At 41.2% G+C, this 12,818-nt stretch overlaps 1 protein-coding gene across 3 annotated transcripts in view; it reads right to left on the reverse strand.

Moving 5' to 3' along the window:
• The window catches only part of usp43b (ubiquitin specific peptidase 43b), a 69,290-nt gene that overhangs the window by 39,135 nt on the left and 17,337 nt on the right, over positions 1 to 12,818 (reverse strand). For all 3 annotated transcript variants that reach the window (XR_006376314.1, XM_044182400.1, XM_044182398.1), the window contains one exon: positions 3,168 to 3,271. Coding sequence is in view for 2 of the 3 variants with exons in the window: in XM_044182400.1 (XP_044038335.1) it covers positions 3,168 to 3,271 (104 nt within the window). In the remaining variant the exon portion in view is untranslated. The remainder of the gene's footprint in view (positions 1 to 3,167; positions 3,272 to 12,818) is intronic.

Genomic DNA, 12,818 nt, shown 5'->3' on the forward strand with positions numbered 1-12,818 from the left:
GCTGTGCAAATATTAATGTTTACTTAGACGAGACCAAAACATGAAAATGGCACATAGATGAGCGGGCCAGATAGACAGAGACTTGACATCTGAATGACACTCCTCTCCCAGTAGACCACAGCTGACAGATGCATATATTATGTAAAATATTAACTGCCTCTTCATCTCCTAGATGACTGATTGATGGGAGTAACAAGGACATCCAGCTGCATCAGAAATGGTGACAATACAGCGGGGTGAAAAGCCTGTTTTGGGTTTTTTTTTGCTGTACATCACCACAAAGAAACAGTAACCAGTTTAGTAGAGAAAAAAAAAATCTCTTTGTGATCCAAATTACACCAGACAAATTCACATGGTATTACAACGGTGAGAATACTTGACCATTGGCACAGCTAACAACCCCAATTACTGTATTTCACCCAGCACAAAAGCTAAGAACTCTAAGTAAGTACTTGTACTAAAGATTTTGATTTCTATTACCCTAAGAGACACAGAGGTTAGGGTACCAGGCCAGTTTTTCATCAGACCAGTATTACTGCTCTTGCCTGCTTGGTAATTACAGTACTGGAGGGGCTGTGTAGATTTATTGTTCTTCTAGCCAGGCATCTGCATCTCTGCGGACATCCGTGTACAAGAAATAATGACATCTCCATTACGTCAGCTGTATCAAGCAATTACACTATAATCTGATCAATGAAGCCTAAATACAATATAAGCATGGGTGGACTGTGTGATGTGTACCTTATTCCACGCAGGTGTTATACAATTATATTTCACTTAGCCAGAGTAACACTGTGTGGGTACAGCATCTTGACTGGACAAAACACAGGACTGTTCTTAGACAGATGTGTTTGCAGTGGCTTTTTAGGCTGTGACCTGCTGTTGTACTCTAAACAAAACTCACAAGACACTCTCCTATGGACTGCTTAACCATAGTTAATTGAGAATGGTATACACTGTATAGTGTTCCTTGGCTCATGGCTCATGACCCATGGAGCTTATCCTTTATTTGCACTGCTGCCTGTGACCACATCTCCAAAGTGGAGGATTTTGCCTTATTAATTCAGACAGTAGACAGCCCAAGTAACACAATTTCATGAGAATATGTCAGACATTTCCTGGTGCTACGGTCGTGAGACGGCAACCATCTTTGTACTAGAAGATTTTGGTGGCTGTAAGACCTCCCAGCAACAACTTGCACTGCCTTGTATTTAATTGTAACTGAGAATCATCACTGAGTAGCAGCAAGGTCGGATTGTGTGGTATGGCCTTACCAATCAATTCAGACAAAACTTTGGATACCCTAACCCAAAAGTCTTGAACAGAGACTTATCATGTTTTTATAGCTTTCCACTGAATTATTGGTGGGGTGTGCGATTCTAATCCAATACACGTCTTTTTGTCAAATTCAGCGAATATCTCCTCATGGTCCACTAGCTAACGTTAAATGACTTGCCCACGGACATTCAGCTTACTTTCTAGTTTGCCAAGATATGCTGTTGTTGTGATGTTAGCTATAGTAGCAGGGGAGTTGTGAGTATCGCTGTCTGGAGCTGCTGTGCTGGCTCTGGGAAACCGTCTCGTCCTCTCTGGCTGTTAGCTTCACAGCAGCAACTGTAGGGACAGTTTGCTAACCCACAACCTAGCTAAGCTAACCCACAACCTAGCTAATGTTAGTTACATTACTTGCTGTGTTGTTGTTCACTCTATATCATGGTATTTGTCCTGGTACTGGACTTCTCACAAATCGCATAACCCACATTTAAGTTGGCACGAACCACAGTTTGAACTCTGCACTTGTCCCATGTAAAACCTGGTGACAGGCAGTGGTGGAAAGTAAGTACATTTATTCAAGTACAATTTTGAGGTACTTGTACTTCATTTAGTACTTTATTTTGTATTTCCATTTTCTGCTACTTTATACTTCAACTCCACTACTTTTTTACTCCAATACATTTATTTGATAACTTAAGTACTTATGTTACAAGTTACTTTACAGATTTTGATTAATGATACAAAATATAATCAACAAAACAATTATGATGTATTATTATAGATTAAGATAAGATAAAACTTTGTTGAGCTCCACCTTTACCACCTGCAACATCAAAGTGATATACACATTAATGCATCATAATCCAATAAGATAATATACATTATTCTGAAATGACCTATTCTGCATAATGAGTACTTTTAATTTTAGTACTTTAAGTATATTTTGATGCTTATACTTTTTTACTTTTGTTTGCCAAGCCCCGACCCCCTCAGTGTACTGTCGCTACACCTGTCAAGCTTTCGGTTCTCATAGAATACAAATATGCAGTTTCATATGATAACAGTGGTGTCATGGTTTTGGGTTTTTGTAGAGTTATTTCCTGTTTTATTTTGAAATACTCTCCTCTGCTCATGTGTCTTGTACATTTACTTCCTGTCTTTGTTTGCTTTTCCCTCCAGCTTTGATTGTCTGCCCTGCCCTGATTAGTTGCACCTGTGTCTAGTTATGTTTCATCTGTGTCTAGTTGTCCTTCCATCGGTGAGCACTTAGTCAGTGTGTTTCCTTGCCAGCTCGTCCTATTGTCAGTATAGGTCAAGCATCTCAGTCTGTGTTTCCTAGTGTTCTTGGACAACCTGTTTTTGGATGTTGTTTTTTTTTTCTGTCTGCTTGAATTTAGTTGCTTTTGTTGGATTTTCTGCCTGACTATTTAGATTTTGGTTTATTCGTCTGTTTTACGTTTGCCAATCTGGACTGTTGTTACTAAGCTAGTATTAGTTAGCATGCTAACATTTGCAGTTCCCGTTCGAGCAGATGGAGAGACTGTTTAATCCCTTCCTTACAAGTTAGCTCTAGTATTTTTGCCTTTGGTGAGGGTAAAAAAAAAAAAAAAAGAGTATCGCTTTTATTACAGCCCAATGCATACAGCTTGAACATGCAGAGAAATCCAAAATTTGACAGACCTGCTGTGCTTACTGTTGCAAAGTTATGTTTTGACAATTTTTAGCAAATGGTCAATTATTATGCCATAACTTCTTGGTATTTTGATTCCAAAGGAATCATTGTAAATTCTCACTGGTCACCAAAACATAGGAGACCTGTTGCTAATTTGTTGTATTTGTGGATTTCATTTCTGGCAGGTATGAGTGTGGTATGTTGAGGAAAGGTGACTCACTTGTATTGTGCCTGGAAATGTTTCTGGACAAAGCTGTGCTGGACTCTGGGCTGCTGGGACTGGGACGGGTCAGGAGACGGCACCTCCTCAGCTCCACCGGGGCCCTGCAGCACAGAGTAGGCCACCCATAAACACAACGCTGTCACACTCTGATTCTTCAGAGATCCATCATAGGCTGCCATTGCAGAGGTTATCAAAAGTCCATTATTGTGAGAGGAAACTCGTACTGTATATAGTGCTAGTGCAACAAAGTTGTAAGTCTTACAGGCTCCCGTAGAATACAGTTTCAGCACATTCTTCCTTTCCTTGGAAATACTGTGATATTCGAAAGTGGTGGAAAGAACTGACCTAAACATAACCCTCAGGGAAGCCCCGGTCTTTATTTTTTTCATCTACTCACCTACAACAGAGAGGAAGCTTCTGAAGATATACAGTATGTAAAATTAGTTAGAGGAGAAGATGGATACCACTGTGAGGATTAAACAAAGATATAACATATTAATTTGTGAACTTTAGAGGTACTAGTAGGCAGATGTTACCTTTGGAGAGAGCCAGGCTAGTTTCTGATGTTAGCTATGCTAATTGGCTGCTTGTGGTAGCTTCAAATATAACACAGATGTGAGAGTGGTATCATTCTTCTCATCTAACTCTTGGCAAGAAAGTGTATTTCCCAAAATGTCAAACTTATTCATTAATTTGTGAAATGGTTGTGCAGAGGACTAAAATCTAAAAGTTATAATGAGCAGTCCTACTGTATCAGGTAGGACATAATCTGTTCAGTATCAACTCCATTTCACACCTTACTGGCTGGGGAAAATCATCCTGAAAATCATTCTTGTGGTTCTGCTTAAAAGGCCATCATGTGGCATACAAGCACCTTGTTAGCAGTTCTCTGCTCGCACGCTATCAATCCCACAATAGCCTGTGTAAAAGTCAGGTACTTGAGAATGCATTAAGTCATATCATTTCAGCTGTGCTTTTACAGCGGGCTGGCCAGGCCAAACGGAAATGCACTCTCCGAGCCTTTTCTGTTGACACACGCTCTCTCCTCTGTTTACTATTCCTCTGATTTCTTGCTCCTGGTCCCATACTGGCTGCCACTGTTCCTAGGCTGGCAGCTCGACCATGACCTCCGCTCACAAACGGAGCTGAAAGGAGGTTTAGAATTTCTAAAGGGGAGAGGGAAGTGGAGAGTGTGTGTGTGTGTGCGCATCTGAGAAATCAGTGTGAGACAGAGACAGGAGAGTCCTTTACAGTTCACCACCATTTCAAATCCTGAGTCTATTCTTCGAAGAGCATTTGAGCTCTGCAAAGACCGAGCGCGAGACTGAAATCTGACCTTCCTGCTGCACTGTGGTTCAGCAGGCACGTACAATGACAAATCTCTCCCCCCTCGCTCACTCTTTCCTCTTTGCATGGATGTCAGGGTTTTTCTATCGCTTAGTCATATTCTCCCACAAAACGTCAGGACTGCCAAAAGGGGAGGTTCGACCCAGCTGATCTTCTTGTTACTGGTTTAGGTAAAACATGCAATGTATAGTGTTAGAAATTAAGTGAGAAAGGTAAAGAATGCAACCCTTCAGACTTTTTCTTTTCTAATCAAATGCACTGACAGGCCCTGCTTTTCACCCCACCCCACCACACACACACACACACACACACACACACACACACACACACACACAGACACTCTGTAAGGAATTCCATTGCTATCTTTATGTAGAGATAACAAAGCAACATTGAGGCCACCGACTGCAGACACAGTTGGTCTTATCACTTCTCAGAAATCTGTGCCCAGCTCTGCTATGTCAAAAGACTGCAAGGCGTCAGCTGTGTGTTAACAGTAGCTGTTGACGATGTGGATATTTAAGCACAGTGAGAAAGTGGGACAGGTTACCTGCCCACTGACATGTGGTTCTGATAAGGCCTCAGTCATCTAAATGATCATGGCCAGATAGAAAATCCCATGGAGTAAGCTATGACTGCTGCTGGTCGAAGAAATTATTTTACAGGTTAAGTGACCCCGACAGAACAGGGGTCCCTCTCAAGAGGTGCTATGTGCCGGTCTGAAATTGAGATGCTATCTTTGAAATTGGTTGTCAGAAAAACTTCAAACTGATAAAAATGCATCTAAACAGGCAGGCAATAGAGGGGGAAAAAATCTGAAAAGCTATGTTTAGAGTCAGGTCTGACCGAAGCATAGGGTGGGAGATTTCTTCTTTTTTATTTATTGCACACACACTGCAACATGGCTGTTTTTTTTTGTTTTTTTTTGGTTTGTCAGTTTGCAGCCTATAATGCATACACACACATTTCTCCCACATCCATACATTTCCTACAGTACTGACGCAGCTGACCTCCACACCGCATGCATCCTCGTTTTTTGTTCTACATTAATTGCACTTCTACCATTTCCTATAACATCAATATTACTTGGTTATTGTTTAAATATTTCTTGGAATTACTATGAAATTAACAGCCAGTAAATTAAAAGGTTACCCGTCAAATAAAACATATTTATTGGCACTTTAATCTGGGTTGTGTCCCCTCATTATCACATAGTTTGAGCTGGTTTGAGATACAGTAAGTGGGGGCTCTTCCAGGAAAAACATTTTTTAGGAGTTAGGAGTAAATGAGCCTGTGTTGCTAGCTCCTGTGGCAGACATAGTGGCTACTGATTTGGTTTATCTTGGAGGAGTGTGTAGATAGGTTTGTTGTTTTTGGCATAGCTATTTTGGAGTTATTCACCAACCATTTTGGGAGGGGAAAGTGTTACAGTTACTTCCCTTCAGGATAGTTTGGAGGGTAGCATTTGGTCCCCTTTTGGCCCTACCTATGGTATTTTAGGGTCAGTTTGGGCAGGGGTACATCTTAGCAGTGGGTTCCCCTATGGGACTTTTGGTGACCCAACGACAGTCTAGCATGAGGTGTTGATGTCAGCAGCATCAGTAATGTAGGAAATGTATGAATGAGTGAGAAATGTGTGTGCGTATGGGGCCATTATTGTAGCAGGACTATTTACAAATGTAAGTTGAGAGTTGTGTAACTGTATCTCAATCCGTGTGTGCGTAATCAGATTTGTAAATGTGTAAAACAATCTCCAAATCTGTATTTAGATTTGCAAGTGTATTGAGATTTGTAAATGCGCAGACAAATCTGTAAATACGTACATAGATATTAATGGCTGAAAAGTAATTTTGCTCCACGAGCTGGAAATACAGACAAGTCATCAGTTGCAACTCAGCCGGGCCTCTTATTACACGTGGCTTTTGCTACACTACAGATCTGAGATCTGTGGAGATTTGTCTGTGTGCAGTAGCTACAGACTACATACCACCACCCAGTGATTTTAAGCGTGACATTGCTGGGCTGGGTAGTGGTAATGGCTGCAGTTGTGCTGATGCAAGGCAGACTACGACTGAATCTTGGAGGGAAATTTCGAGGTTAACTACGACTCCTACGGTGCACTTTGACATGAAACATCCAATCGCTGATTTTAAAATTCTGTCACAATAGCAAAGCTGAGATCCTCCCAGTGGCACTGTTTTCCCAGGATATTTGGCCCTGCTCTAGTTGACAGCGAGTCGAGGGAGGCGTCTCTCAACTGCCGAACGAGTGCCGCTCGCCTGCCGCACAGGCTGCCACTAGCTGCCACAGAGTGCCACTGCGGTGCCACTAGCTGCCGCTGCCAGTGGGAGGATCTCGGCTTTACTGCTCTTGCCCACAGTTACCGGCTCATGTGACAGAATTTTAAACTCGCTTTAAAATCACTGGGTGCTTCACTGGGTGCTACCGCCAACTGGTGGTATGTAGGCTGTATAGCTACTGAAGCACACAGACAAATCGCCACACGCATTTGCAGAAGTGTAGCAAAAGTCACGTGTAAAAAGACAGCCAATTGAGAGGCCCGCCTGAGTTGTAACTGATGACTTGTCTGTATTTCCAGCTCGTGGAGCAAAATTACTTTTCAGCCATTAATATCTGTATTTACAGATTTGTCTACACATACACAGATTTGTAGATTTACAGACAGATTGACAGTTTTGGAACTGTCAGACGTAGCTCCCCCAATTACGTTTTCGGAAAAGAGTGGGAAGAGGGTTTCTGACAAGCACTTTGATGACGCATGCCGGCTGCTTAAAGGTGCGGTCAGACCAGATTTTGCCAGGCAAAATTTACTTGCGTGGTGCAATAAAAAGCAGACGGGACAGGAAAATACATGAGTAGGTTTGTAAACATAAACTGTGGGAGCTAGTACGACTAGTCGGCTGGACAACAGCAGTCCACAAATTTGTAAATTCTACAACTTCTCATCAAACATTTCACTTTCATTAATGTCTCTGTCACTGTCCTTGCCCTCACTACAGCCGAGTAGTCCCTCATTTCCTGCTGCTTTTATTATTATTTTATTATTATTTCTGCAGTTATAAAACGAGAATAAGAAGAAACAAGCAATAGTCCCTGAATATGAGCTCAATCCCTCAATCCCACTCCCTCTGGCTGGACATTGGAGAGCTTCCAGTTTTATTTGTTCCATCAGATTGAACTCTGCACAAAGCGAAAGAGGCAGGGGCAATAGACATTTTTCATGGCACACATTTTGATATGTCAAAGCAGGAAAAGCACAGGTGTAATTAATAACTACTGTATTCCATTTAGGTGATCCGGATCCAGGGCTTGGTATTGTGTGTGCTGGCTCATGGAGGGGCTTCCTGGGCAACTTAATAGAACAGAGCCATCGTTAATGTTAGTAGTTCCCCTTGTGCTTTTTCTGCCATGATAAGTCAAAATGTCTGCTGGGAAAAAGGTCTCTTCACGAAACGAACGTGTGTCACCTTGTTCGTAAAGTAAATGAATGGGAAGCGAAATCCAGTTTAACTACATAACAGGTGTGTCCACATTAAGCTAACGACCCTCAATGACAATATGTTAAACACTACAGGCAGAGGGGGAGGGTTGTAACCGTTCACAAACTTTACAAACAAACTTTTCTTCAATGGGCAGTTTGCTATAATAGGGTTTCTAGAATATCTCATTTATGGAACGGTGGCAAGTTAATGGCTGAGCAGAGAAAATATCCTACAACGAAACAGATCTGCACTATTTTGTGGTCACACCATAGCAACTCATATCTGAAAAGGTAACATGGAGAAATATAAACACAAAAATGTGCAACTGCTAATATCCAAGATATGTAAAGCCAGAGAATTGTCTACCTCTGCTTAATCCATAAGCCTCAATGCCAGGAGAGGGGCGTGTGCCAGTACCCGAGGAGCAAGGAGAAAATTAAAACTCAAATCCCTGGCACCTTAGCGTGCTGTAATTGATTTCTGGGATTTAGATAAATGACAAAGATACAGCATGCAACTGAGTGTTGGGCTGGAGCCTGGCCGCTGGCTCAGCACTGTCAGCAGGAAGCCAGAGTTCATACACTGTGATTTTTAAAGCTAGACTTGATAAGCACATTGTTGTGCAGCTAGCTGCTGAAAACCAGACAGCTGCCTGAAAAGTGTAATTTTCTTTAAACAATGGAGAATACCAGCTGGGGAATCGTAGTTTCTAGATAGTTATTCAGACAAACAAAGATGGCTCTTCCCTAAAACATAAGTATTTATTTTTTCCTGATAATATCAAAATGAATATGAACATAAGTACAATATTGACTAAATAAGAGTGGTGTAAAAATGCTCATGCTGTTATCTGCTAAGAAATTACTCTTTTACTTCCTTTTCTTTTGATCAGATGACTTTCCCACAGTGAGATCATTGTTATTAAAAAGAGATTTGGCATCCTTGGAAACAGCACTGCATTTACTCATGATCCATTTCAGCAGTGTGGATGCAAACAGAGATGAGCAGCTCACTCCCAACGCTCTGTTGAATCAAAGACTGTTGACTCCTGGTCATCTGTACTTCAGCATGAAAGCCTGAAATCGCACAGATTAACGGTGTGCTGCGTTGCATTGGGGAGGCTTTCAATAATTAACCCCAAAAATGTTGCTGGGAGTGATTCACCTCTGTGAGTAGACCCGCTGTAAAGGAACTCAGGCACTCTCACTCCACTGTGGTGAAAATCCAGGAAATGTAGCCCCCCATCCTCACAGACCACCTGTCTCATCCTGATGGGGGGGGTCGTAAAGGGGGGGACGAGTGTTCCCAGTAATGGCCCTGATGTGAATAATTTAAATGAGCCGTGGAAACACACAGGTATGTGCTGCTGCTGGAGAAAGCACTATAGTGGAGTGATTGAGAACAAGACCCAACAGCACCTAAATCCCCGTGGTGATTGTAAAAGAGAGAGAGAGAGACGCAGGAGGAGAGACAGAGAGATGTGGGGCAGGCGTAAAGACACTGCTAATGCGTGTGTGTTTCGATACAGATGGATGGAGATAGAGCGCGAGAAAAGAGTGTTATTGAGTGACTGAATGACTCAGAAAGTTAAAGTAGAACACACAGCTGACATATAGTGCGCTGATAAATAATGGACAGTCTCCTTCAACGCTGCGTACCTCTCTATAAATAGTCCCAATGATACTGACGATGGAAGCTTTTCTCTCTCTGACCCCCTGTGGGCGATCACTCTGGTTGGGGTGCTTTGTATGGAAATGCTAAGTGCCCAGACATGGGTGCATGGACTCAAACTGAACTCAGGGTTGTAACTGAATGAATGCTGTGTGTACAGTAGTTATACAGTATGCTAGGCTCAATCTGCTCTAGTTTTGACTGACAGGACAGGACGAAAGGCAGACTGGCCCTGAAGCAGGTCAGTACACCTGTCTATACTACAGCTACCAGTAAGGTCATGGATGTTATACAGATGACCCCTGTTATCATTATAACAGCTGTGAGCATATATATATATATATATATATATATATATATATATATATATATATATATATATATATATCTATAATGCTGTCATCTGTAATGCTTATATATCCAACCACAGAAAAACATTGTTTGGTCTTCAATTTGCCTGTGAGCAAGCATCTGCTCTGATAAACTGTCTTTGAGCAAAATACCAAATGCTCTACTGTCTCCATGGATCCTGTTCTGTGCTCTGACCTCCCTGTGCCAAGGTACAAACAACATAATTAATGTCTCCCAAAGTGATCAATAGAGTGTCACAAAGTCACAAGTTTGTTTACAGAGCGAAGGTGAGTTACCAAGCAGTTGAGGCCGCTTTGGAATCACCCTTTAAATGTTTCTAAGGTGCTAAAGCTGCCTCAACTCTAAATATGTGAAATGTCCCTTTTAATTTTGGTGTAAAGCACATCATTATTGGGCAGTTTTTAGCCATACTAGCAGCATGACTCTATAGATGGCAATACTGGTCTGTCATTCCACCATTTTGATGCACACTAACTCACCAACTGTTGGATGGATGGGCATGAGAAGATGAATCCTACTGACTTTGGTGATCCCCTAAATTTTCATCTGGGGCCACCATGAGGTTGACATTTTTGATTGTAGTGACATGTCTTGAAAACAATCGGATGTATTGCCATAATATTTGGTTCAGATATCCATATCTTAATGTCTACTTGTTGTATTAGCACCACATTTTGTACAATCATAATTCAGACATTGAATCCCAATTACCTTTATGTAGGCCTGTCGCAATATTTACATTATCGACTAATCTTAATATATTCAACTAAATTTTATTTATATAGCGCCAATTCATAATAGAAGTTATCTCATTGCACCTTTAATATAGAGCAGGTCTAGACCGTACTCTATATTATTTACATAGACCCAACACTTATATATGGACATGACTTGGATGATTTTTGCTGACCTTGATATTGCCCGTTGTGTTTACATGCGTGTTTGTTTACATAAGAAACCTTTTCTACGATTTACATAAGAATGTCACCAACATTTTAGCCAACATGATGCCAGAATAAACAGCAAGGTTTTCCCTACCATATAAGACTTGGGGTGCAGCGCTTAAGCGTTTTTTCACAGCACCTAAGCCAGAATGAACAGAAAAAACGATGCTGGTTGCGCTGCTTCTGTCTCCTCGTCGTCTGCTCTCTGTGTGGAATTATACCGTGGGTGGGGCTCAGGCAGCTCCTCCACACACACACACACACACACACACACACACACTACAGTGTTGCCAACTTTCTCGCTAGATTTAACGACTTTTCAGACCCTCTTAGGGACTTTCTAGAAAGCGACTAACAAATTAAACAACCTATTCAGACCATCATAAAGGCGAGAAATATATTCAAATATATTATTGTAATTCATTCCCATACATGCTGCTCAGAGTAATCACAGTCCTCGGCTCTTCTGCCAACAGTGCCGGGGTCTCGTCTCTCCCTCTCCTCCTGCGCTGTGTGCAGACAGTCAGTAGGTGCAGTGTGTGGGGCCGACAGGTTTGAGCTTCTCTCTCACTCTTTCTCTCCGGATATCTGGATTAGTATGTTGCTATAGTTTGTAAATATGTAAATAGTTTGTTTGATCTTGTAAATATTTAAATAGTTTGATCTTTACCCTCCCTTTGAAGATTTTTTAAAAACTTTTTTACTTCAAATATATAATGTCCCTGTAGTGAGTTTGGGATTATTTGGCTAATAATTTCTCTATCTACCTTATCTCTCCCTTGCTACAACCGACAACCCTTATGCTTTATGCAAATTAATGCGATGGAATGTGATGTAAATTAATGGCCTTAAAATGACAATATATATAATATATACAATATAGTTTATCGCAGTTATTGCTGTGACAGTATATCATGCATCAAAAGTAGTTATCATGACAGGCCTACTTTGATGATCCCTTCACTCATCCTCTATCGCCACCATTTGTGGTTTTGAGTCAAATGTCTCAACAACTATTGGATGGATTGCCATGAAATTTGGTGCAGACATTCATGTTCCCAGCAGGATGAATTATATATAACTTGGGTGATCCCTTAACGTTTCCTCTAGCACCATCATCAGGTCCCAATTTCAATTTGCACAATACTTTGGTTTATATAAATACCAAATACCTGCAAAACTAATGACACTACCATCAGCCTCAGCTGTACTTTGTGTTGAGTGCTAATTAGCAAATGTTAGCATGCTAACATGCTAAACTAAGATGATGAATATTACCTGCTTAACATCAGCATGTTAGCATTTTCATTGTGAGCATATTAGCATGCTGATGTTAGCATTTAGCCTAAAGCATCGCTGTGCCTACATACAGCCTCACAGAAGTGCTAGCATAGCTGACTCTTGTTTTACATTACATTAAATTTACATGTATTTGGCATCTTTGCATGTAACACACTGAGGAGTGTGGAACCAACTGTAAAAAAGGAACTACTTCTTCAAAAAAACAAGCCCGATCAATTCCATCTGAACAACACATGTAATTGTAAATGTTCAGTATGATTTCAAAATCATGAGACTGAAGTGTCAGTCAAAAAAGTATTTAGGTTTTGACGGTTCTATATTGGTAACTGTGGTATCCTGTTGGGCTGTTCATTGAATCCCACTCTCTGAAGGTGAGAGATGTAAGGAGAAAGCCATTGTGGAGGCAGTGTGTACTGTATGCTGCCTCTGCTAGCCTGAGAGCAAGAACCTAATGACAAGAGAGCGCAGGCCTCAAAGTGAATTTCATCATCACCAGATGGAAATGAAAGGGC

The sequence above is a fragment of the Siniperca chuatsi genome, linkage group LG21, assembly GCF_020085105.1.
Source record: "Siniperca chuatsi isolate FFG_IHB_CAS linkage group LG21, ASM2008510v1, whole genome shotgun sequence".
NCBI classification, from domain to species: domain Eukaryota; kingdom Metazoa; phylum Chordata; class Actinopteri; order Centrarchiformes; family Sinipercidae; genus Siniperca; species Siniperca chuatsi.